This window comes from Cetorhinus maximus, chromosome 11, assembly GCF_964194155.1.
Source record: "Cetorhinus maximus chromosome 11, sCetMax3.hap1.1, whole genome shotgun sequence".
NCBI classification, from domain to species: Eukaryota; Metazoa; Chordata; class Chondrichthyes; order Lamniformes; family Cetorhinidae; genus Cetorhinus; species Cetorhinus maximus.
This window is the reverse complement of record NC_135889.1, coordinates 96397179-96424317: the sequence shown is the minus strand read 5'-3', so window position 1 is coordinate 96424317 and position 27139 is coordinate 96397179. Positions and strand designations below refer to the sequence as shown.

Below are 27139 nucleotides of genomic sequence, written 5' to 3'. Positions count from 1 at the left end.
CTTCACAGTTGATTCATTCCTTTAGAAGTTTAGTTAATGTTTATACATACACAAGTTTAAGAAACCCTGTTTATTGTGTCATGAAGAGATATTAATGTCTATAATGTTATTGAAAATTATTTTAAAATGGAATTGTAGTAAGGTCTGTGTCTATGTGTGTGTCTGTGTGTGTCTTAATTGGATTAAAACCAGCTAGTCTGGGTGCTTTGAGAGATAGTAGTTTGAGATGTTAATTAGATAAATAGTAAGGAAGTTGAAAAGGTACATTTAAGTGTACATTTGCAGTTGTTAAATAAAGCAACCAAGACTGGGAGTAAAATCTTGCACCTAGTTGGGAGATGCCAAGCAATGTGTTTTTATTACTAATAAAATTAGTGGGATGAAAATGTTCTTGTTAGAAGGTGTGACGTCAAAAAACTAGTAATACGATGGGAAATTTACATTCAAAGGAAAAACTAGGTATAAACAGAAAGGAGGTTGTGTTTGTAAGGCAGAGGCATTTAAGATCTAACCAGCCTGTACACCCGCAATTGTGTCTGCAAAGAACCTCATTTTGAATTTGTAAGGTCAAATGTGCTTTGCCTGGGGTCTTCTAAATCTATGAATTTTATTGCTGCCTTAACGAGGATGTAACTGAGAGTCAGATTAAGTTGGGGATTTTTGTAGTTATTATTGTAGTAATTTTGTAGACATGTATGTGCTTACAATTTTTCTTGCATTAATAAATGTTTAATTTAGTTTTATAAAAAAACCTCTTGAGACTCAGTGTCTTATTATTCCTGAATTTAGAGTTGCATCTCAAACATACCAATTAAAAATATAGGTTATGACAGTTGTTCAAGTTTCCCTCTGGGATTTAAACAACTCAGCCTTTACCATCGGCTGTGTCATAATTATTGCAAACACATTTATTAAGTTCTGTTTTAGGGTGTCTTTCCTGATGAAGGTCAGTGAGTCTGTGAATCAAAAAACCTCTAACGCCGTAATTGTGGTAACAGCTATGCATTCTTACTGTAAAAATGCAAGTTATTGAGTCAACATTATCATTGACTCAGTGATAAAGCCTTATCATCAGTGCTTTAATTGTGTACTGTACACAAAGAATGCACATTTTGGAGATTAAATTAACAAAATGCCTTAATGTAAAATAATTTTAGGTTAGAAATGAGAATTTTAAATGAAAATGAAAAAGAAACAATTCTGATGAGATGCCACCTACTTTTTTTTTGAAAAGGAAACAAGCTCTGGTGGGCCGACCAAGCCTCTGGATGGATTGGAATCTGCAACAAAGCGGATGGTTTAGAGCCTGCTGTCATGCGGAAAAATATTGCAACTGTGTTGCATATGAAAGTCTATGGCAAAGAGATGCAACAAGGTAAGAAGGAAGGCACTAAGTGGTTAAAAGCGACAAATGTCTTTGCACGTCATAAAGTACATCTAACACACGTTGTTTCCATAGGGACCTGGTGGTACAGTGAGTTAATTCAATACATGATAGACTGCAGAATTCAGGAACTGTACCTGAAGACTGGAGGATAGCAAGAATTATTTTAAGTCAGAGCAACTGGTCTATCATGACTATCATCTAAAATAGGGAAATGCTACCAGTGTTCATTTAAAAAGGACAAAGACCACCGACAGTCATATTTTAATAACACTAGATCATCAGTTCATTGAGAACAAGTTTAAATCATTGGAGGAAAACTATTCAGATATAACATAATATGTAATATTTATATTTTTAGGAAGGAATTTCATAAAATTTCATACAAATGTTTTAAAGGCCAACTCATTGAATTTATGTTGTTAAAACCTAATTAGCTCAGGATTAGAAAACAGAAGACGGTGATAAATGGAAAGAGAAACCCACTGGAGGAGGAAAACACAAATGGATTTCCGCAGAGCTTTGTTCTAAGTTCTGATATTTACAAAATTCTCATTCCATGTAGTCTTATGGTTAGAACTTTACCTTCTCACTTTTGGGAGCCTGTATTTGAAATCATTTTTCTTCACTGTCTTTAATGGTCTAGAGTGAAGTAAGTATACATATTCTCAACCAGCTTGTGGTGGGCAGAAGTCATTAGTACGGAAGTGCAAATAATTTAGTAATGTGACCTTCACGAAACTTGCCGTGCAGCTGAATCTTTTATTGATCCTGGGTTCTCCTGCACTACTATTTAATGGACTTTGTGGCTTTGTGATCACAGTGCCATTAATTCAATAAAACCATTCTTGCTGTTTAATGGGGACAAAACTACAATAATTAGCAGTTAATTTTTTCAGCAAGAGTCTCTGTGACGCAGTGCAGAAGTTCTGGAGAATGATGACATGCCATGTGTAATGGCATAAGTCACTCATGCCATACTTCCCCACAATATCTACACCATAATAATCGTGTATATCATATATGCGGTTTTCAGTCATTAACCTAGTAAAATATCCCAAGGCCTTTCACAGGAATATTATCAGGCAAGATTTAACACTGAGCCATATGCAGAGATAATAGGACAGTTGACCAACAGCTTGATCAAAGAGATAGATTTTAAGGAGCATCTTAATAGAGGAGAGAGAGGGGTATAGAGGCAGAGAGGCTTGGGGAGGGAATTCCTGAGCTTGGAGGGTTAAAGACATGGCTGCCAATATGGTGCGCAAAGGAAATCCGGGATGTACAAGATGCCAAAATTGCAGGAACATGGAGTTTCTGGATGGTAGGGCTGGGGGATGTTACAGAGATAATGTGAAATGAGACCATTGAAGGATTTGGAAACAGGATAATAATGTTAAATATGAGGCAATGCCGGGCTGGGTACTAGTGTAAGTCAATGGAGATATGGAGATGGGACAATGGGACTTGGTGTGAGTTCAGATACCAGCAGCAACATTTTAGATGAGCTCAATTCTACAGAGGGTGGAAGGTGGGATGTCTTGCCTGATAGCATCGCTGTAAATCAGTAACAGAATTTCCAATCAAAAGGTAAATCCTGAATGTGTATCCAAGCAGTCGGATAAAGAAAATCATGCAGCACGGGCACAATGCAGGAAGAATTTTGTTGGTCAACTCTAACAGCTGTCAGTGAAATTTGTGCTTTAGTTCCAAGAACATATTTATGATATAAGGCCAATTGAGCTAAACAATGGTCACCAATCACACACCAAATGGGATCTCTGAAACGAAACTAAATGCAATTAATTATCTTCAACACATAGCTGGCTTTGATTTTAAAGTTTAATGAACTGTAAATATGCTGTGATGTTTTCTATCGTGAGAAATGTAAATATGTTGCTTATTTAGTCCCAGCACATGGTGGAAGATAGAAAGACTCTCAGAACCTTTTAAAGGAGGAACACCTAGTTTAATGGCTCAAAGTTACCAGGACAAACTGAAAGAGCAAAGGCTTTTTACTTTGGGAAAGCATAGCATTGGAGTAGATAGGACTGAAGCACTTAAAATGATAAAAGGATTAGACTTCATCTAAACGAATAGGCTGTTTGAACGAGGCAGGTTGGGGAAGTTCTGCAGAATTATAGACCTCTGCAATAAACATGTTCAGTGAGTGCAATTCTCTGTTCAAAAGAGGGCTGGATGAGTCCCTGAGCATGGCAAACACTTCTACACAAAAAAGGAGGATCATTGAGAACTGTTTTACACTGGCTGGAATCTTCTGGCCCCTCTTGCGGGCAAGGGAACTTCATTTGGCAGGCGGCCAAAAATCAGCTTCCCGATGGTGCGATGAACTTTTGCAATTAAATTCTCGAAGTTTTAAAGGCAGGTCGAGCTTCCCAATGAACAATGTGGGGAAGCTCCTTTACATGCATTTGCATGTCATGCATGTTCATTAAAAGGCCAGTTCACCAGAATTAAGTGTCCCCTCCCAAATTAGAACATTCATGTTTGCGACTGTATATAAGTCACATGCACCTGGCGAGCTTGCTTTTTCCTGGACTTTGAAGTGAGTAGCTGCTTCTTGGGCCTTCTTGGGGAGTGCTCACAAATGTCAGCCTCCTGACTGAGATAGGGTGGTGATAGGCCAAGCTGGGCGAAAGCTGAGTAGGGGAAGCAGGCTAAGTGGAGAAGGATGGAGCAAAGACTGGACAGGAGAGGCAAGCTAAGCGGGAAAGGGGAGGAGGGTGTCTGGGGAAGGAAGCCAGACTGTACTGGCGCTTGTTTGGGAGGGTTAGCATGTCACACATGTCTTGGTTCCGTAGGACGGTAGATGGCCTCTCTGGGCACTGAGAATCGCAGAGTGATGGGTCTAAAGGGTGTAGTACATGAATTCAAAAATTTGGTCGGAAGGGTACTGGGAGGCAGAGGTTACAGTCATAGTCAGTGGAGGGATCAGCTAGGGTGAAAGTGCTAGGCTCACGGGTGGGGAGTGCATGGTTTCACGGTGGAGGGGGGTGTCAGAGAAAGTCAGGGTACAGCTGGCCTTAAGACTGGTAGAGGTCAGGGTCAGGAGGGGCATGGGCACGTCGACAGTTATGGGAACAGGGGAAGAGCAGGAATGTCCACATACATAATTATAGGGTCCAGGGAGGAACATAAGGAGGGGAGTAGGCCATTCAGCCCTTTGAGCCTGCTACTCCATTCAGTTAGATCATGGATGATCATTACCTCACGACCAATTTCCCTCACTTTCTCTATACCCCTAGAAAACTATCAATGTGTGTCTTAAACATGCTCAATGATTGAGCTTCCACAGACCTCTGGGGTAGAGAATTCCAAAGATTCACCACTGTCTGAGTGCAAAACTTTCTCCTCATCACAGTCTTAAATGGCTACCCCTTATCTTGAGATTATATCCCCTGGTTCTAGACTCACTAGCCAGGGGAAACATCCTACCTACATCTACCCTGTCACGTCCAAAAGAATTTTGTAAGTTTCAATGGGATTACTTCTCATTCTTTGAAGCTCGAGAGAATGCAGGCCCAGTTTCCTCAATCGCTCCTCATCAGACAATCCCGCCACCCCAGGGATCAGTCTGGTGAACCTCTGTTGCACTCCCTCGATGGTAAATATATCCTTTCTTAGATAAGGAGACCAAAACTGTACACAATACTCCAGGTTCAGTCTCACTGAGGTCATCTACAATTGCAGCAAGACATCTTTACTCAAATCCCCTTGCAATGAAGGCCAACTTGCCATTTGACTTCCTACTGATTGTTGCACCTGCAAGTAACAGGGGATGGTTGAATTGTTACAGGAGGGAGAGGAATGGCAAGGCAGTGATTGTGTAGGAGGTTAAGGGGAGGGTAGAAGGTGCTTGACACACTGGGAAAATACACACGCACCATGCCAAAGCTCTCCAGGTTGGTGCACAGTTCGTAAAACTTCTCAAGCATTCGATGTGGGAGGGGTCTCTTTTCGGGTGAAAGGAGTTAAAGCCTCATTTTTTGGGCAGAGCAAGGGGGCACCATATTAATTATTAGTCCACTCCATGGAGAACCAGGATCAGCTGAGTTCTCTCGAGGCAATTCCCAATAAACTAGCATTGCTCCATGACTATTGGATCGCATTCTAGCAAGAACCCCTCAAGGCCTGGAGCTGCTGTACATTGTGTGCTGAATGGTAACTACTGCTGCTGGAGGGAGGGAGGAAGGGAGAGAGGGATGAAGGGAAGTAGATACCTCCATGGAGCACGGGTGGTGGACTCCAAATCTCCATCCTCCCTGGTTAATAGTCATGGCTGATGAGGACTTATGTAGTAAGTCTTTCTAGGATGCTAAGGCAATGGCGTCTCTATAGAGCCTCAAGGGTATTGTAGGCAAACTGAATAGTGTCTGAGGGGGGCTGTCATCACTCCGGTCAATGCGCAATGTCTCCATGCACAATCATGTGTGAATAGGAGGAACACTCATCTGCGGTCCTCCAGGATGCCCTTCACCTGGATGGGATGGAATGAGGATGTCATGCCTAGATGGAAGCCAGAAATGGGCTTACATTGGCTTTGAGCCTCAGAGTTGGAAGCTACAAAGAATATGCTGATTAAATGGATCACTGCAATTCATTCAAAGATCCACTGAGGCCTAGATGATGCAGGCTTCAGGGAACCCTACCTTTCTAATGGCTCTCAACCAGATGAGGAGGAGGTGGCGCAGGTTAGCCCAGTGCCAGGAGGAACAGCAGACAGAGCAGCAATAGGCAGGGCACCCTCAAGAAGCTCAGGATGCTGGCCACCAGAGGCCGGTGCAGTGGTGAGCATTGGCCCGAACCCGGGTATAGCGCAGGCGATGCAGCTACCTGTGGATGAATGAAAGGCAATGCCGGGGGCACCTTAGGATGCCCTGGAATGTGATTGCTCTCATCTGCCAACTTCTTCATGAAGACCTGTGACTGCAAGAACTTGGAGGCAATCCCATGCCTGTGGCATTAAAGATCAACACCACCTCAAACTTCTTTGCCAGTGGCTCCTTCCAGGGATTCACTGGGGACCTGCTCGGCAATTCCCACAAGTGCATTTGGGAGGTGACAGATACTCTCCTCAGGAGAGTGCACCAATTTATTAATTTCTGCTTGGATACTGACAGCCAGACAGCCAGAGAGTTGAGTTTTGCAACAATCACAGGATCCCTGCAAGTGCAAAAGGCTATTGACTGTTCACGTGTGGCATTGGGAGCTCCCTGGCATCAGCCGGTCATGTTCATCAATAGGAAAGGCTTCCACTCTTTTAACATGCAGCTGATATATGATCACACCAGACAAATCCTGCATATTTGTGCTCGGTTCCCAGGGAGCGCTCATGATACCTACATTCTGAACCACTCCCAGACGCCACACGTTTTTCAAGGACCTCAATGATTACAGGGCTCGTTCCTTCAGGAGAAGGGATATCCTTAGAAGACCTGGCTGGCGACACCAGTTCGCTGTCTGCAGAGTGCTAGTGAGGAGGGATACAGGGCCGCACATGCCTCCACAAGGTACACAATTGAGCAGACGATAGGCTTCCCAAAGATGAGGTTCGGTTGTTTGGACTGCTCGCGTGGGGCTCTCCAATAATCACAACAGAGAGTATTCTGGATCATCATTGCCTGCTGTGTTCTGCACAATCTCTTGCAACAAAGGGAGGATGTCTTGGATGAGGGAGACATGGAGGACCGAGGTGTCTCCTCAGACGATAAGGACAGTGAAAGGGATGCTAATGACCGGGGCCAGAATGTCACGGAGGAACATACAGAGGCCATTGCAAGGGTACAACATAGCAGACAGGCCCGTGACAATCTGATAGCTAACAGATTCCAGGTAGAATAAGCTACTGTACATCTCAGATACTATTTGGTTTTCTATCCTCTGCTGGCTGTAAGGCTATGGCTTCTTTTTTGTAACCCATGTTATACTTTGGTCTCATGTGTCTTGATTTAGGAAAGCTGAATTATATTGCACTACTTAACGTCTGCCTGATGGTGATGATCTTTTGCATGCACCAAACTGTGCAGACCCCTTGTGCGAAATGCACGCATCAGAACATAAACAGCACTCCATTCTCCTACCAGAGCACCTGGAAGGAGAAATAAGATTTTTCCCATGCCCTCACAAAGCTCATATTGCTGGCACTTTGAAAGCAACATGAAATCTTACCTTGGCAGCATTGCATTCATGTCACCCTCACACATGCTCCCAAGGGGAAACAGACCTTGCAGAGAGCTCTTTCAGGCAGAACCAGAAACATGGGTGTACAGAGAAGAACAGCACGAGTAGACTATTTGGCCCCTTGAGATTGCTCCTTCATGCATTTTGATCAGGGAAATTGTTACTGGTCCCTGAATGCCACTCACCCACAGTGACCCCACATCCCTTGATACCTTTATCATCCTGAAAAATTTAGTTTTTACTTTGGAGTCCACTGAATGAAAGTGCCTCACCTGCACTATGGTGGTTGTTAAGTAGCAGCCACTCACGACCCTTCAGTTGCAGAGACACCTACAAATCTCAGTCCTAGATGCCCTTACTATTACTACAAGACTGTACTGTGTTATTCTGGACACCCCAGCCAAGTTAAACATCTTTCCTGCATGAACCCTAGCAGGCTCCCTTATCTGTGTCTCACACTGTCGGCACATCTGACAACTGCAAACTGGAGGCATCCTCACTGGTTTCCTGGGGGAGTCTTATCTCGCCTTCAGTGCAGGCACAGTCCCACTCCACCCCAGCTATTTCTGCAGCCTCCTCTTCGAAGGTGTTTAGGATTCTAATATCTGGAATGCTACCGCTGTCTGGGCTTGCTTCCTCCTATTGTGTGCGTTTTTCTCCTGCAGACAGACAGAAGGATTGATTGTCGCAATGGGTGCATGCACAGTTTAGGAGCATGCATGCCTATTCCAGCTCCTGAGCTCTCCCCAGTAAGTGATTAACAAGCATGATGCCCTGCAACTGATAGAACATTGAGGGTATGAAGTGGCTGCCACACATTCAGTGCACATGTCCCATCTGCTGCTAAGTCCTGCAACCCAAATTCCTGTTTGACACCCCTGTACACTCGCACACTTACACTGCCTGATGCCCTTATGAGAGTCCCTTTACAACGAGTAGACGGTGCCATGTACGCATGCAGAGCGCAGCAAATCATTCATCCTTTTTCTACACTGCTGGATTGTACTCTTGTGGGCCCCACGGGCACTAACCTCCGCTGTGACCTCTGCCCAGGCCATTGTGGTCAGGCGGGAGGGCCTCCTGCTGCCATCCCTGGGCAATAGCATCTCCCACCTTTCCTGGACAGCCTGGAGGAGAACCTGCAGGAAGGCTTCGCTGAACCGTGGGGCTACATGGCACCTACCCTGCGACACTCTGTTCTTTGCAGTAGGTCTCCCCCTTTACAACAACAGCCAGACTGATGCTCCTGGTTTGCAGTGAGTGAATGGCTGCCTGGGTGCCCTTTAAAATACGGCAACAGAACCTTCGACCCTATAAGGTAATGGCGTAAACGGTGACTTCCTGCCCATCCCCACCACGAGATTTGCTGTGCTTCTCATGCATGCATATGTAATGAGCTGAAGAGCACGAGATCTCATAAGGCCAGCCCCTGAGCAGAAATCACTCTTTTCCACTCCTGCCACCCAATTTATACTCCAGAACGGAAGATACCGCCCCCCCAGTCGCCATAGTCTCCTGAAGCTCCATTCCATTGCCTTTGGGGATTGGAGAATAATTTCCCTTCTCATTCCTAAAAAAAAAATCCCCTAGTTCATTTTTTCCACACCCTTCCAGAAGAATTTGTGATTGTGTGGGAAGATGGTGTTGGGGTGTTGAGGTTGGGAGGTTGAAGGGGCCAGAGAATGGGGAGGGATGGCAGGGGATGGAGTGTTGGTTGCCTTCCTGATGCCACGGATTCCTATCAGTTGCGGGAAGGTGGGAGGGTGGCCTTGATGCCCAGCGACAGGGGGCTTTCCATCGTTTGGGGACACTGCCTAGTAAATTATGGCAGCCAACCTGCGGGATTAGGGTTGGGGGTGGGGTTTCCTGATTGGGAACTCTGTGACCCATGGGGGACTCCATGGCAGCAAGGACCACCCCAGCAGTAACACCTCCTCAACCTTCACTAACCACCAACTCTACCCCTCACTGGCGCCAGCCTGACCATGTCAGGGGACCCCTAAGCCCACACACTTACCTTGGTCCCAGGGCGGGGTTTAATGCTGCTTCTGCAGGATGGGTGCAGTCCCAGGAGCGGCCACTGGTGGTGCTGCTGAGACTAAAGAGCTGCCGGCCTTCTGATTGGCTAGCAGCTCTGGGAGGTGGGATACTGTCCCTTAAAAGGACGTGAACCCCAACAATGAATGACCTGGTTGCCACAGAATTGGGTCAGGGCTCCTGGACATTGCCGAAGCAGAGTCGCCCCTGGTTTTCAGGCTTATCGCCGGGGCTGCTTCTGCCCCGACAAAATCCAGCCCATCAGGCTGTATTCTCTTATTAGTGCGTTCAAATTATTCATTTTTGACGAGTATTTCAAAATGCTGTGAGGTTAGTAACAAATGGAATTAGCTTTTCTTGGTAAAACTGTGGAAGTTCACTTTTGTTTCAGCTGTATGTTCCATTAATTTATGACGCTGTCGTTTAATTGTGGAACGAATCTCTTCTGTCTTAATTATATAGTAACACATTGGCATGTGCCACCAGATAGAATAAAGCATCAAGACATTAGACCTAGCAGAGTATTGGATAAATTTAATGAAAGCTTAAAAACTGGAGCTACTGTAATTCTGAGGTGGAGGCTCTGTAATAACTGCTTTTGTCATCTGCCCATCACTGATTTATTTTCCAAATCACCGATCTGGATCAGAAGGTTCCACAGTTCTGGTTCAACTGTGAAGATTTTCCCATCACTCGTCAATTCAGCATCTCAGAACCAAAATATAGTTGAGGCTAGAAATCTGAAATAAAAGCAGAAAATGCTGGAAGTGCTCAGAAATTCATCCAACAACCCTGGAGAGAGAAGCAAGAGTTGATGTTTTAAGTTGGTGACCTTTCACTAGGGGTCGCAGCAGGGTCATTTGCACAGAGAGCTACAAAAATAAATAGTTTTCAGCTGAACTTGAAATTAGGCTTCAATGGTGAATACTTACATTAAATGATGTCGCCCCCCCAACTTTACTCGCTGCACCAACTTGCTCCTTTTTTATGCAGCTGACAAGAGGTAAACCTTTCTGGTCCTTGCAGCCATTTATATTGTGAGGTAAAAGGGCCAACATGCTTCAAAAAGAGCATTACTACCTTACTACAGTAGCACAATAATCATAAATTTTAACAGCGGATAGACTAATGCCATTACTGCAGTTTGATTTAATGCTCCATTATTCTAACAAAATGTGCTTTCCAGAGCTCTTTGACATTGGAATTTCAGTTCCCACTTCAAATGTAGTTAGACCATTCATCAATCATTTTGACGCAGATCACTGTACAGTCAAAAGAAGTCTCATTACTCATGTAGACGGTAGCTAACTGAAACGTCTGTAGGCTCCTGAACATTGATTTTATATGCCCCATTTAGGTACTAATCTGTGCAGTGTGAACAATGGTGGATGCTCCCAGCTCTGCTTGCCAGTCTCGGAAACCAGAAAAACGTGCAAGTGCACTGTGGGATATCAACTACGTAACGACAAAATGTCATGCGAGGGTAAGTGTTGTTATCAACTGAGGGAAGCAACAGCACAGCTTGATAGAGAAACGTCATCGTTTAACTATTTTTTAAAAACCCCAGTTCTAGTTGGAGAAGTTCAGCTACATTTTTGCTTTGCCGATAATCGGGAGAGCCAAGTTAGACCTGCATTAGGGTTAGGGTTAGGGTGGGGAAGGAGCCAGAGCTGGTGAAGGAGGTGGAGAAGTACCGACTAGATAAAGTTGGTCTCACCTCCACACATAGCTTTGGCTCTGGAACCAAGCTTCTCCATTGAGGGTGGTCTCTCTCCTTCTCCGAGTGGCCTCCTGTGAGAGGCCCCGGGCGGGTGTGGGGATACCCACAAGCCCCCAGCTGGGTATCACACAGTTGGAGTTTGTCCCTGTAGGCAAGAGGGCCACCTCAATTAGGCTCTGGGTCTCAGAGAGGAAAACTCTGCCTGTTGTTTTGCGTTTAGGCGCCAAACAGCAGCTCGGGATACTTGGCCTTCTCAGAGATGATGGAAGAGGCGCTCGATAGGGCACCACCTACCGACTCAGTAATCTGACTGGGGGACTTCAACGCTCACTTGGGGAAAGATGGGGATACCTGAAGAGAGGTGATTGGTAGGAACGGCCTCCCCGATCTGAACCCGAGTGGTGAGTTGTTATTGGACTTCTGTGCTCGTCATGGATTGTCCATAATAAACATTACGTTCGAATGCAAGGATGCTCATTAGTGTACCTGGTACCTGAGCACCTTAGGTCAAAGCCTCCCTGAAAAAATACAACATCCTCACATGTCCATCTGGTCCCATCTCCTCTGGAGACTGCCTCCTCAGCCTTCACCATCTTGAGGCCACTTGCACAGATCAACATGTGCGCCCACACACACCCTGAGATACCCCCCTTCCCCATTACAGCCCTTGCCCTGCAGCCACTTTCCCCCTCTTCCCCAAGCAAGCCCTAGCCCTGTTGCCATTGAAAAGCCACCCCCGCTTTACAGCTGGTCTGATAGGTAGAGACCTACCCATGAGCCCCCCTAAAAGCGATGTGGTGCTGCCTGTGAAGCCTGGCGCTAATGACCACGAGTGGTGCCCGAAGCAGAAAAGGCAAACAAACCTTGAAGTATCGAGCGAAGTGCAGCTCACCAGGTGCATGTTGCTACTGTACAGTTGTGAAACACGTCGGCGTGTGTATGCATGTGTATATGTATGAGTATGCAGGTGTATGTGCGTGTATGTGCAATTGTGCCGACGTGCCCGGAAGACCCAGCATAGGGGATGATTCCAGCGAACAGGGCTCACAATAAGATGCTAAAGTGTGAAATAAGGCTCCCGACGTGCGGTGGCTGGAATCATGGCCGTTCATTGGTAGGTGGAGCAGATGATTGCAAGCTGGTTTCACGAGGGCGTGAAACTGATTTTTGTTCTTCTTGCCATATTGTCACCCCTCCACCCACCATGACGCTTGATGCCAATGGGGCCGAAAAATTCCGACCTGTGTACATGTGTGCATGTATATGTATGTGGGTGTGTATGTATATGTTTTTGGCTGTTAATGTATATATATGTGGATGTATATATATATGTATGTGGGTGTGTATGTATATGTCAATGTGTATGTATGTGTGTATGTACATGTCTGTGTGTATGTGTGTGTATGTACATGTCTGTGTGTATGTGTGTGTATGTACGTGTATGTGTGTGTATGTGAGCGTATGTACATGTCAGTGTGTGTGTGTATATGTCTGTGTGTGTGTGTACGTGCATATGTGTACGCGTGTGTGTGTGTGTGTGTGTGTGTGCATGTGTATGTATGTGTGTGTGTATGGGTATGTATGTGTGTGTGTATGTATGTATGTGTGTGTATGTATGTGTATGTGTGTATGTATGTATGTATGTGTATGTGTGTATGTATGTATGTGTGTGTGTGTGTGTGTGTGTATGTGTATGCCAACACTGCACAGAAGAGGTCAGCCATCCAATGCAGAAAATGGAGGAATAATTTCATCTGTGCCGCCAGGGTAAGGCAACCATCTCATCACTCTAAACTCACACACTCAAATGCCCATCACACATTCACCGGCATCTCTCTCACTGCCAGCTCAAGGGACATTACCACTTACTCTCTCACACACACCCTCACACCTCCATCTGGCCTGATCTCCTCTGGAGATTGCCTTCTCAGCCCTCACCATCTTGAGGCTACTTGCACAGATCAACTTGTGCCCCCGCAAACACCATTGGATATCCCCCTTCCCCAGTAATGCCCTAGCCCTGCAGCCTCTTATCTTGCCTGAGGCCACTTCTCCCCGATTCCCAGCAAACTTTAGTCCTGCAGCTGTTGAAAAGCTACCCCTGCCTTATGGCTGGTCTGGTAGGTAGAGACAAGGTAGGCAAAAAATCCTCAAAGCCCTGAGTGAATTGCAACTAAACAGGTGCATGTTGCTTATGTACAGTTGTGAAGCAGGTCGGCATGTGTTTGTTTATGCGTGTGTATGTATGTGTGTGTGTGTGTGTGTGTGTATGTGCAATCATCCTGATGTGCTCGGATGATCCAGCGTGGGGGGATGATTCCGGCGAGCTGGGCTTATAATGATATGCAGATGTATTACAATGAGGTTCCAGACGTCCGACAGTGGGAAACGCTGCGCACCATTGACGGGTAAAGCTGACAATTGCAAACTGGTTGAAACTGATTTTTGACCTTTTCGCCATATTTGCCGCTCACGCTGCCAAACACGCCTGACACCAGCAGGCATGGAAAATTCTGCCCTATATCTATGTGTGTGTATGTATATGTGTGTATGTGTATGTGTATGTATATGTCTGTGTATGTATGTGTATGTATATGACAATGTGTGTGTGTGCATGTATGTGTATGTGTGCGTGTGTGTATGTAAATATGTGTGTGTGAGTGTATAAGTACGTGTGTATTTATGTGTGTGTGTATATGTTTGTGTGTGTGTATATGTTTGTGTATGTGTATGTGGGTGTATGCCTGTGTGTATAGATGTGCCTGTGTGTGTATGTACATGATTGTGTGCACATGTATGTGCCTATGTGTGTGTATGTACATGTTTGTGTGTATATGTATGTATGTGTGTACATGTGTGTGTGCATGTGTATGTCTGTATGTGTGTGTGTGTATAAGTGTGTGTATGCCTGTGTGTGTATGTCTGTATGTGTGTGTGTGTGTGCTTATTTGTATGTGGGCTTGTATGTGTGGATCAATGCATATGTCTTTATGTGTACATATGTGTCTGTGTGTGCATGTAATTATGTGTGTGTATGTATACGCTTGTGTATGTATGTGTATATGCCTGTGTGTGTATGTATGTGCGCGTGTGTGTATGTATATGCCTATATATGTGTATGTGGCTGTGTAATTATGTGTGTGTATGTATATGTTTGTGTGGGTATGTGTATGTGTGTGTATGTATGCATATGTCTGTGTGTATGGAAATATGTCTTTGTGTGTGTATGTATGCCTCTGCATGTATATGTATGTGTGCGTGTGGGTACGTGTCTGTATATGTGTGTGTATGTGTGTGTGTAAATGTGTATGTGTGTGTGTATATTTGTATGTGTGTGTATTTGCATGTGGGTATGTATGCTTGTATATTTGTGTGTATGTGTCTGTGCATGTATATGTTTATGTGTGTGTATGGATGTATGTCTGTGTGTGTGCCTGTGTGCGTATGTGTGTGTGTATTTATATCTGTGTATGTATATATGTACGTATATGCCTGTGTATATATATATATGTGTGTGTGTGTGTGTGTATCCCTATGTTGCATCACAAATAAAATCATAGCAACAGAGCAGACTGCTTGATGCAGCTGTCAGAGGAATACACATACTGTTTACACTGTAATGCCCTCAATTAATTCTAGTGTGAAATCTTCCCTGATGGAGACTGAGGATGCATTCAGAATGCAGAGTTCAGGCAGCTCACAGAGCATAACAAGAGGTTGATAATAGTAAAAGCTGAGATGGTTCTGCTATCCAGGATGAAGTAAAAATATGATATTAACTTCAATAGGGATCCATTTCTAAACTGACATCTTTCTATTAAAATATGCTTGCTGTGGTGCAGAAAAAAAATTACATTTTGTACCTTAACTTCAAGCAAATATCCTGAAAGAAAATTAGAATTTAGTTTGTTCCTGGTCCATTCTGCATAGATTTTTTTCCTCCTTTTATTTGGTCTAGTAGTTCTTATGACAAAACTGAACCTTGAAGCTAATTTCCTGGTCTATCAAAAATGCTGTTTAAATAGCTGCATAACATTTTGCGCAATTACTAAAAATAATTTCAGACTATACTCCCATCAGTTCAAAGAAAGCCATTGAAATTAGTCATTAAAATCTCAGAAATAAAGAATCCATATAATGGTTGACAATCACAGCACACCATTTCGAAAATATAACAAAAATCAATACAAATTGCATGGCCTAACTTCCTCGGAGTGGCAATCAGTGTCGGATTGCCACTCCATGCCCACTTACCTATGCCAAATTACGTCTGTGCCTGTCTCGCCCGACCTTCCAACTCAGGCAGGCCGAGATTCAGGCAGTGCAGCTGTCTCCGAAGTCTAGTGTCGAACTCCAGCAACATCGAATTGAAGGAGGACACATCCCTCTTTTACGGCACTAGCTGCCGTAAAGCAGGTAAGTTTAAAGGTCCCATTGAAATTAGCAGGCCAAGGAGAAGGTAAGTGCCCAAGGTAAGTGAAAAAGATTTGGGGGGGTGGGGGTGTTCGGAAGTTGCTTGGAGATGGAGGGAGGGGGTCAGACTTCGGGGGCGGTGCGGGATGAGTCAGATATTGGGAGGGGGTGCAGCGGGCTGAACACTCATGGGGGTGGGCGGACATCGGGAGGGGTGGAGCAGGCCGGACATTCGGGGAAGGGGGGCGGGGTCAGACATCGGGGTGATTTGGGGGGTTTGGACATTGGGGTGGGGGGCTGGGGATTTGGGCATGGGGGGGTTGGGGTCTGGGGGTTCGGATATCGGGAGGGGCTGGAGGGGTCAGACATTTGGAGGGTGGGGGGAATTGGAATTTCAGGGTGGTGAGGGTCAGCCATTGGGGTGCGGGGTCGGGGGCTAAGAGTCGGGCCCACTGGGGGGATTTGTCGGGTGAGGAGTCCCGTGCAGGTGAGGGGAATCCCATGGGGGGTCAGCGGTTAGGGAATACCGTGGAGGGGTGTGGTTAGTCAGGGGTGGGGGAGTCCTCTGGGGGGTCAGCACTGTGGGGCGAGTCCCATGGGGGGATCAGTCCAGGTCTGTACAATGGTTACCCAGAAGTTAGAAGATGTTTTAATTCTTCTAATTTTTTCTAACAATTGGTATAACCACGGCAGAACCATCTGAAGTTTGCGATTTAAATCGCATTTTCGGATGGTTCCCAGCGCAATTGTCCAGAGGAAGTTAGCACTTCTGGGCAATTGCCATGCAAACCTTTACCTGGGAACTTCCCAGAGATATTCCCCAGCGCATCTTTGGGGTACCTCCCAAATCCGATGCTGGGGAACTCAGAGGTTACAGGCTGTAATTTTGATATTAAAAGGCATACATTTGATAAAAGAAACTAGAAAAGCTTTTTTTGTGAGACCTGTTTCAGGTTATATACAGCAACATTATGCTTTATGGCGCTTTTGTCACTGGGGTAGGTTTTCAACTTTTCATTTGTGAGTAAAACTGGTGTTGCAGATCAGCCGGCAGTTATAGAAACAGTCTGATTCTCACTTCCAATAAAATGATTATTCAGTTATTGTTTTTAGTCCAATAGAGTGATAAAACTACTGCTTTAAACCTACAGTAATGATTTCATAAAATAAAGCACATTGCATTACACATCAAATATTGATTTGGGGACAAATGAAAGAACATTGCTAATCAATACCACTTTGAACTATTTCTGCTCTAATATAATTTTACATCAGTCAAGGCCTAGTCAGAAATGCCTAGCTTTGCACACACTTTGAAAGCAATATTGTCAAATTATAGGCAGTGAAATCAATAGCTAATTGGTTCTTGCTTTCCCATCTACTTATTTTCTTAGAGAAAATCATGGGGAAACATTAATTATTTATTTACTTACCAGGTTTTGGATCTTTCCTGATGTATTCTCTTCATGAAGAAATCAGAGGAATACCACTTGAACCCAATGATAAATCAGATGCTTTGCTGCCAATATCTGGGACATCACTCACTGTAGGAATAGACTTTCATGCAGGTTTGTATTTGTTTTTTTCCCTTTTGTCCATTTCTGAAGGGTTAATGAATTCCTATTCTTTGGGGCTAGATATAGATGACAAAATTCAATTTTATATCATTGATTTTCATCCAAATTAAGCCACAGTCTGAAGTATCAGCTATCTCTAAGCAGGACTACTTTTTAAACTAAGTATTTACTGGCATGAAAGTTTGGCTTTTGTTTAACATGTCTTTACTTATTGGAAGAAACTTCATTTTCATCAAGCAGATGTAACTCAAAACAAATTGAGAAGAACTGTCTCAAGTTAAGTACTCGTGTTACTGTGCTTCATGTGACAGGGTTGCCAATAAATAGGTGTTTGATGTATTGACTGAGAATTACCAGTAATGCTATTATACACTGGGTTACTCTTTTTCCTTGTTTGAACATGGGGTCAAAATCCTTGGCTAACCTTAAAAGTAAATTTAAAAAGGGCACCTGTATCTTAAAGGTATTGCTTCTCATCTTGAGCAGTTCTGACATTCAGACAAGCGTTTGCCCTGTTATTTTGACCTGCCTATCTAGTACCTTTCTACTTATCTCAGGATTGGCAATGAAAACATACTGAATATTGACCATGAAAGGCATCAGCCAGCATTTAAAAACAAAAAACTGCGGATGCTGGAAATCCAAAACAAAAACAGAATTACCTGGAAAAACTCAGCAGGTCTGGCAGCATGAGTTCTGTTGAAGGGTCATGAGGACTCGAAACGTCAACTCTTTTCTTCTCCGCCGATGCTGCCAGACCTGCTGAGTTTTTCCAGGTAATTCTGTTTTTGTTCGGGATCAGCCAGCATTTATTCAGTAACCTAAAAATGCAGTAAATGAGACACAGGCCAGGACTTCCTGAGCGGGTAGTCATAGATGTTGTGCAGACAAATATGTCACATTCAACGATATGACAAGTAACTGACACAACAATGATCAAAGTTGTAAAAAAGTTATATGGCAGCTAAGAAGTTAGGAAGTATCCCATTTGTACTGCCTGGCTGGAACCCCAATTCCAAAAAGGAATGAGGGCTGGGTGGGAGAAACAAACTAAATGGATAGATTTTTCAGAGAACCAGCACCAGGGGTCAAATTATCTCTTTCTGTGATTCTTCAGTCCAGAGGATAGTTCCACATTTGTGTGGTGACATTGCATACACACAATTCCTCTCACACAATCTAAATGATTACAAAGAGTAGATGGCCAAGACCCCAACTTTGCGGGGTGGGAGATTTTACTTTTACTTGTCCCGTGGTAATCAGACATGTGAGCAGTTAAATGATCCAGGATACTTACCTGCTAGAAAGCCACCTAGATATTTATTGCATATTCTGGGTGGGCAGCTAAGCTGCTGAGTTCCTAACTCACATAATGGTAACCAGGTCTCATTACATCATCGGGCCCCAACCACAATTTAACTTTAATCTCAACGAGGATACCAGGTAAAAAAATCAGCAGGAGGGAGATGTTTAGGAAGTTAAAGAGGTTTACCCAGTAAGTTTATTACTTTTCTTTGTGGACCCACAAGAAGCAAGAGCTCTTGGGAAGAATTTTCCCCTTGTTGGGGGGGAAGGTTCAGGAGCGGGCGCGTGCAGGCGCACCTCCGATCAGAGCCCCCGATTGGGGGTGTGCCGCCATTTTAACTGGGCGGGCCGATTAAGGCCCACCCAGCGTGACGTCCGCCAGGAAGCGCTATGTGCTCCCTGTGCGGGCGGGGGGTGGGGTGGGAATTCCCTTAGCCGAGAGTGCACTCTTTCACGCGCACGCGCGCGAAGGAACACACTCATCTCCCTGAGGCTAAGTGCTGCCTCAGGGAGATCAGCACCATATTCAAAAATGTGAAATATAGACAAATAAAATTTCCCTGACATGTCCCCTCATGTGACACTGTCACATCAGTTGGGACATGTCCATCACTTTTAATTCAACTTGTATTAATTTTTTAAAAACCTACATGAGACCTCATCCCGCCCGTGGATGAGGTTTCATGCTTTTTCGGAAGTCCGCCAGGGCTCCCGGCCTGCCCGCCAACCTTAAGGTTGGATGGGCAGGTCCTTTAACTGCTTCAATTAATTTTTAAATGGCCTCAATTGGCCGTTGACAGGTCAGCGGGCGCACAACTAATTCGGCTGCACCACCACCAGCCTGAAAATTGAAATGACGCAGGGTGACATCGGGAGTTCCACCTGACATCATCCCGCATCATTTTTTGTGTCGGCGAGTGGGCCCCGCCCCCACCGCTCACCGAACTCAATATCCTGCCCCTTGTTTTATTTTCATGTTTACATTTCACTAACATTACTGAATGGAGGAAGATATGCCCATCCAAGTGGATAGTAGCAATTGGAAGACAGAAGGGAGAAAATTGTTTTTTGCAGATGTCCAGTGGAAAAATGATTCTAATGAATTTGCCCAGCTTATTGTGGAATTTTTAAAAAAGAGCTTTAGATGTTATATCTGGGCACTAGTAGGGACATAGAAGTTTCTAGAAGAAAAAGACCAATGTTCATTTATTTGCCTTCTCCCTTCCTAGGAGTTACATGATATGATAATGGAGTTGTTGGGGATATTGCAGCTATAGACAAATCTATTCATTGGGGATACTTCTTCATATTGACATTTTTACACATCAAAGATTCACCTGGAACCACTCATGAATAAATCAATATGTGATATCTCTGATCTCATTCCTATCTTATAATGCAACACTTTGTCACTTAAGACAAATTTCCACCTAGAATTACAAGCATAGCCATTCTCTCTATTCATAATAGTAACTCATTTTCATAATACATCTTGCGTAAGCAAGAAGGAAACACAGGGACATTTATACTTGAAATTTAAAAACGTTCAAACCTCCTCGGGTAATTAAAAAATTCTGAGCAAAGGTTTTAATTGTAACTTGACTGAATTTTCTTGTAGCAGCATGAAAGAACATTTAGTATGTTAAGCACAAAGTTTAATCTTAATGAAGAACTAGAGCCAATTCCAGAGGCCATCTTGAATTCTACAACTGGATTAAATTAACCTTTTGCCACTTAGTTAGCAGAAGAGCCTTTGTAGTTCAGATAATCATGGGCTGTGAATCGTGATTAGGAAAACAAAAATTGAACACAGATTCCCCCTATTTAATTCTTTTGAAGTTCTGGATTAATAACAGGTGCCTTAATCTCAAAACTTTTCTATCAAGTATTTCAATACTTAAATTCAGTTCAAAAGTATTCATAAGTATTTCACCTGAGGAACTGGTGTCTGTAATCAATGCATTATAAATGTATTTGGCACTGTGCACTGCAGGAGAAGCTAAGCTACACTTTTAAAGCATTTCAGATGAGGTTTAAATTGTTTGATTGGATTAGCCATAGCTGAACTGCTTCAAAGCTCCTGTGAAATCCTTTCTTTGGTGGCCAATTGGATGCACGTGTCTTTTACATATTTTCCATATTTAATGAAATTTAATGGAGTAAGTTGTATGTAGTAGATGTCTCACTAGTGCAACCCATCTTTCACTTGAAGAGAGAAGCTTGGAGAAATGCCTTTACCCATTGTCTGTTGGAATAGGACATGCTTTTCCACAGTGATTGCAGAGATCTTTTAAGAAAACAGATTGTTTAAAGGAAAAGAGGACAAATAAATACTTGAGGCAGAATGGGACATAGTTTTAAGATTGCTCCAGCCAAAAGCCAGTGCAGATATAATAGACCAAATGGACTTTTTCTGTATTACAAACTTCTATGCTACCCATTTTAACCCAACCCATCCAACTGGAATCGGAGGGTGAAATTAAAATAGAGCATTTCATCTTACAATCTTGCTGGATTCCTACTTGCAACCCACATTTAAACTGCATATATGTGGCTAAGGCACCGACTGGGCAAGGCAAAATCCTCATAACTTTATGCAAATAGGGGTCAATGGAATCCTGATTGTATTTTAACCCAAGCCAAGACAGTAAGCTGTTTTCAAGAGGCTGAAGAGGCCTCCTAAGGCATGTGAAATGTTTCTCCACAAGGGAATTCTCAACCTCCCCTATACTTCCTTCCTCTTCCATCCCACGAGACCCTTCCTCCCATGAATTACCTGCCTGCTGGCAAGTCTGCCTTCAGAGCCAGCTGTCACCCTCCAGCTGCTTAAAGTGTTACTTTGTCCTGCTGACCAGCTGCCACTTTCTTCCAATTGCACAGCTGAGGCCCCCGTTCTCTGACAAACAAGCAAATTGCTTGTACTCCAAGCATTTTGGAAAGATTTTTTTCCCTTTCTCAGATGGTTAATATTTCTGGCTGGAAAGTTGCTGTGATGTTTTTCAAACGTACATTGTTTGACATGTTTCATATTTTCAAGCCTCAACTGAGGATGGAGAAGGAACAGAACGTAGTCAAACTCTTTGCTAAAACAATTTTCAACCCTCACAGAGGAACAAAATTACACAACCTTCCCCCAGATTTGCACACCTTTGAAAAGAATCCTTTCTGAAGAAATCTAAAACAGCAATTTTGAAATCAAAAAGCATGACCAGTGATTATTGGTAACGATAACTGGTGATCGGCATTCAGGTGCTGGATGTGAAAAATAAGTACACATTTATATATCTGGATCTGCACCACTTTTCCATTGTACAGAATCTTACAGCCGTCCTGTTAATCCTAAACAGTATTGTCATATATTTACAGCATGGTCCAATTATCTTTTTAACATAGGACAGGATTGGACTGAGTTCTCTTTTCATCCGACTGAAGTCGGGCTAAGGAAAGCCATAAGACCATAAGACATAGGAGCAGAAATTAGGCCATTCGGCCCATCAAGTCAGCTCCACCATTCAATCATGGCTGATAAGTTTCTCAACCCCATTCTCCCGCCTTCTCCCCGTAACCTTTGATCCCCTTACCAATCAAGAACCTATCTATCTCGGTCTTAAGTACACTCAATGACCTGGCCTCCACAGCCTTCTGTGGCAATGAATTCCATAGATTCACCACTCTCTGGCTAAAGAGGTTTCTCCTCATCTCTGCTCTAAAAGGTCTTCCCTTTACTCTGAGGCTGTGCCCTCAGGCCCTAGTCTCTCCTACTAATGGAAACATTTTCCCCACGTCCACTCTATCCAGGCCTTTCAGTATTCTGTAAGTTTCAATCAGATCCCCCCTCATCCTTCTAAACTCCATCGAGTTTAGACCCAGAGTCCTCAAACGTTCCTCATATGTTAAGCCTTTCATTCCTGGGATCATTCTCGTGAACCTCCTGTGGACCCTCTCCAGGGCCAGCACATCCTTCCTGAGATACGGGGCCCAAAATTGCTCACAATATTCTAAATGTGGTCTGACCAGAGCCTTATAAAGCCTCAGCAGCACATCCCTGCTTTTATATTCTAGTCCTCTCGAAATAAATGCCAACATTGCATTTGCCTTCCTAACTACCAACTCAACCTGCAAGTTAACCTTAAGAGAATCCTGGACTAGGACTCCCAAGTCCCTTTGCACTCCAGATTTCTGAATTCTCTCCCCATTTAGAAAATAGTCTATGCCTCTATTCTTCCTACCAAAGTGCATGACCTCACACTTCCCCACGTTGTATTCCATCTGCCACTTCTTTGCCCATTCTCCTAACCTGTCCAAATCCTTCTGTAGCCTCCCCACCTCCTCAATACTACCTGTCCCTCCACCTATCTTTGTATCATCTGCAAACTTAGCCAGGATGCCCTCAGCTCCTTCATCTAGATCATTAATGTATAAAGTGAAAAGTTGTGGTCCCAACACTGACCCCTGCGGAACTCCACTAGTCACTGGTCGCCATCTTCAGAAGGACCCCCTTATTGCCACTCTCTGCCTCCTGCCAGACAGCCAATCTTCTATCCATGCTAGTACCTTGCCTCTAACACCATGGGCTCTTATCTTACTGAGCAACCTCCTGTGCGGCACCTTGTCAAAGGCCTTCTGGAAGTCCAAGTAGATAACATCCATTGGCTCTCCTTTGTCTAACCTACTCGTTAACTCCTCAAAGAATTCTAATAGATTTGTCAGGCATGACCTCCCCTTGATGAAACCATGCTGACTTTGCCCGATTTTACCATGCACTTCCAAGTATTCTGAAATCTCATCCTTAATAATGGACTCTAAAATCTTACCAACGACCGAGGTCAGGCTAATCGGCCTGTAATTTCCCGTCTTTTGCCTCACCCCCTTCTTAAACAGGGGGGTTACATTAGCGATTTTCCAGTCCTCTGGGACCCTCCCTGACTCCAGTGATTCCTGAAAGATTGCCACTAACGCCTCCACTATCTCTTCAGCTATCTCCTTCAAAGCTCTGGGGTGTAATCCATCTGGTCCAGGTGATTTATCCACCTTCAGACCTTTCAGTTTTCCTAGCACCTTCTCCTTGGTAATGGCCACCATTCTCACCTCTGCCCCCCGACTCTCTTGAACTTTGGGGATGTTACTCGTGTCTTCTACTGTGAAGACTGACGCAAAGTACCTATTCAGTTCCTCCGCCATTTCTTTGTTCCCCACTACTACTTCTCCAGCGTCATTTTCCAGCAGCCCAATGTCCACTTTTGCCTCTCTCTTACCCTTTATATATCTAAAAAAACTCTTGCAATCTTCTTTTATATTACTGGCTAGTTTACCCTCATATTTAATCTTCTCCCTCCTTATTTCTTTTTTAGTTATCCTCTGTTGGTCTTTGTAGGCTTCCCAATCCCCTGGTTTCCCACTGCTCTTCGCCACATTGTATGCTTTCTCTTTAGCTTTTATGCTGTCCCTGACTTCCCTTGTCAGCCATGGTTGCCTCGTCCTCCCTTTAGTATGCTTCTTCTTCCTAGGGATGAATTTTTGCTGTGTCTCCCAAATTACTCCCAGAAACTCCTGCCATTGCTGTTCCATTATCTTTCCTGCTAGGCTTATCTCCCAGTCAAAGCCCCATATGCATTGAAGCATGAACATTTTCATTGTGTACTTTTAATTTCAAGATTTACAGTGGGTCTTTAGTATTGGTCTTGAAAATGTTTTTGGCATTTTAATGGAACATGTTTTTTTCAAAGATAGATAATATTTGCCACAAGACAACATATCTAAAATAGTCAAATTGTTTTTGCTATTTTACTAGAAAGTCATGCAACACTTCATCAAATAGAATAGCTTTAAAACAAGGGTATGTGAAAAAAAGACTTTGTATATTACAGATGTTCAAGGCAGTGACAAGGCATCAATTGGCAGGGAACAGAGTCCTGGGGCAGGATTTTCGGGTCGTCAGGTGGGCTTGGCGGGTGGGTCCGGGGGGCGGCCGGGAAATGGTCCACCGCCCACGATTATTCCCTGACTGCAATTTCACACTGGCTGGCCAATTAACGTGAAATGTGCGCTGAAAGGCTCAGCGCTGCCGGGCTCAGGGTGGAAGGAGGGAGAGCGCTGAAATCTGCGCAGGCGCAGGGGAACGCACATTAAAGCTCCCTGTAGGCAGAGAGCTGCCTCAGGGATCTGAAGGATTTTAAAATCAAAAATAAAGATTTGGAAAATCTGAAAAATATGTCCCCACATAGGCCTCACTCACGTGAACATATACATAATAAACATTTTTTTCAAAATTAATGTCGGAAGCCTCAATCTGCAAGTGGATGAGGTTTCCTCAGAAATGCAAAAGCCGCCTGGCCAATTCGCCCACCCGTTAACTGTAAGGTTGGACGGGCAGCGAAAAATCTGCCTTAATTAATACTTTGATGGCCTTAATAGGCCTCTAAATTCTCGGCAGGCCGCTGGCAGCTTTCGCGCGTGCCCACCGACCAAATTAACACGCAACTGTGCAATGACGTCGGGAAGACACTGAACAAAAAATGCCACGAGTTACCTGATGTTGGATACTATAAGTTGACCATTTCCCTGGAAAGTTTCCATACAAATTGCACTACAAACATGTTGCATGGAATTTCACACCTGGAGGGTGTCAAGGTCCACTTCAAACAGGGACTCACTTGAAAGGAAGGCATTAAAGATACAAAGTGTTGGATTCGATCAGCTGTAGTTCAATCAAGACAATGGGAACTGCTAACCAATCAGATACTCATCAGACATTCAAAACTTCCTGTAGAGGACGATATAATGTCCATCTATTGTTAATTTCTATCTTGCAATGTGTCAAAGCTTTCAGAGATGAAAAGAATAAAAAATTGGATTACTTGGTCTGTAACAATGACTGCAAGACGTGCTAATCGAATCTCCTTCTGGTAATGTACAAGCAGGAGCTTAACAAACAGGTACTGCCAAGCAGAGTCAGCTGGAGGAAGGAAAAACAATGCAGCCTTCTAAAAACACTGCTGGAAGAGAGCAGAATATCTCTCTCTCTCTCTCTGAAGCTGAAAGAGTGTTTTCAATAAAGTGCAGACTTGAACCAAGGGGTGAAAAACGATGTTTTAGCCGCTAGTCGCAATGGTGGGTTTTCGTGCCATATTATCCCCTTCCTGTTGCGTCCACATTAATAATGCATTCACAGGAAACATGCCGGATCGCTGGCAGACTCACTCGGATTTGCCCATCACGTGGTGACCTCAGCGCTTCCTCGCTCCAGCCGCCATATTTAAAGTGCACCAGAGCACAGCCTACTTCATGTCTACAGACCCAGTCTGCTCCAGGCGACAGATGGCTCCGAAAGCAAAGAAGACGACAGCCCCCAAATTTAGTGTCACCTCTTTGGGCCAGCCACCGCGATGTCCTGTACTCCCAACTCCTGCTACAGGAGATCCACCAGAGTCACCAATCCAACCTGGGAGGTGGTGGCAGTGGCAGTCAGTGCCACAGGAGCACAGAGGAGGTCAGCCATCCAGTGCAGGAGGAGGATGAATGATCTTATCCATTCCACCAAGGCATGAGAACCACCTTATCAATCTCAACTAACACATTCACAAACCCATCACACATCCATAGGGACCTCACACCTCAAGGGACACCATCGACTCTCTCTCACATCCTCACACCTCCCTCAGGCTCATATCCTCTGCAGCTCAGACTCTCATCCCAACCATGGCGCCGCTCACCACACAAGCATTCCATGTACTGTCATGCGTCCTGCTCACACTCTCACCATCTGTTTTAATGCAGGAGAAGCTGGCTCACAATAGCAGGGAGAGGCCCCAGACCGGTGGTGGGGTGGCCCACATTAGGCCCCTCACACACTTTGAGAAGCATGCCATCATGCTGACTAGCAAGGATGTGGACCCTGCGTGCAGTGATGGTGAGGTCGGCAGCGAACACCCACAAGGGGGACCCTACATCACATCATCCATCTGTCAATGCAACTAGAAGTGCTCTCTCTCCTGCAATGTTCCAGGAGCGACTCATGAGAGCCTGTGATGTGGCCTGAGAGCACTTAAAAATCTCTCAAACAGCTATGAAGAAACTGTCAGACAAATATGCCATTTCAGCCAGGAGGCTACGTGCTAGTGCTCCTACCAATACTGGGTCAACCTCTAAAAGCCCAGTTCAGTGGCCAGTACAGAGTAGCAAGGAAGCTCGGGGAAGTAAATCACTTAGCTAATATGCCAGACCACAGGAAAAAGCAAAGGCTGTAAAATGTCAACATGATAAAAGAATACCACAGCTGAGAAGGGGACTTGCAGGTAACGGCCTGTCCCATAGCCACCGATTGGAGAATAAGGGTAATAGTGGGGATAAAGTTTGGGTTCCGTCAGGGCCACTCAGCTCCTGACCTCATCGCAGCCTTAGTCCAAACATGGGCAAAAGAGCTGAACTCAAGTGGCGAGGTGACATCAAGGCAGCATTTGACTGAGTGTGGCATCAAGAAGCCCTAGCTAAAATGGAGTCATT

The 27139-nt window shown here is 44.3% G+C and overlaps 1 protein-coding gene across 1 annotated transcript in view; it reads left to right on the top strand.

The window, feature by feature from the left end:
- LOC144686788 (low-density lipoprotein receptor-related protein 1-like) overlaps positions 1-27139 on the top strand; it is a 1926687-nt gene that overhangs the window by 1389175 nt on the left and 510373 nt on the right. The window contains exons 33-35 of the mRNA XM_078552493.1: positions 1235-1375; positions 10980-11105; positions 17192-17323. Coding sequence (XP_078408619.1) covers positions 1235-1375; positions 10980-11105; positions 17192-17323 — 399 coding nt within the window. The remainder of the gene's footprint in view (positions 1-1234; positions 1376-10979; positions 11106-17191; positions 17324-27139) is intronic.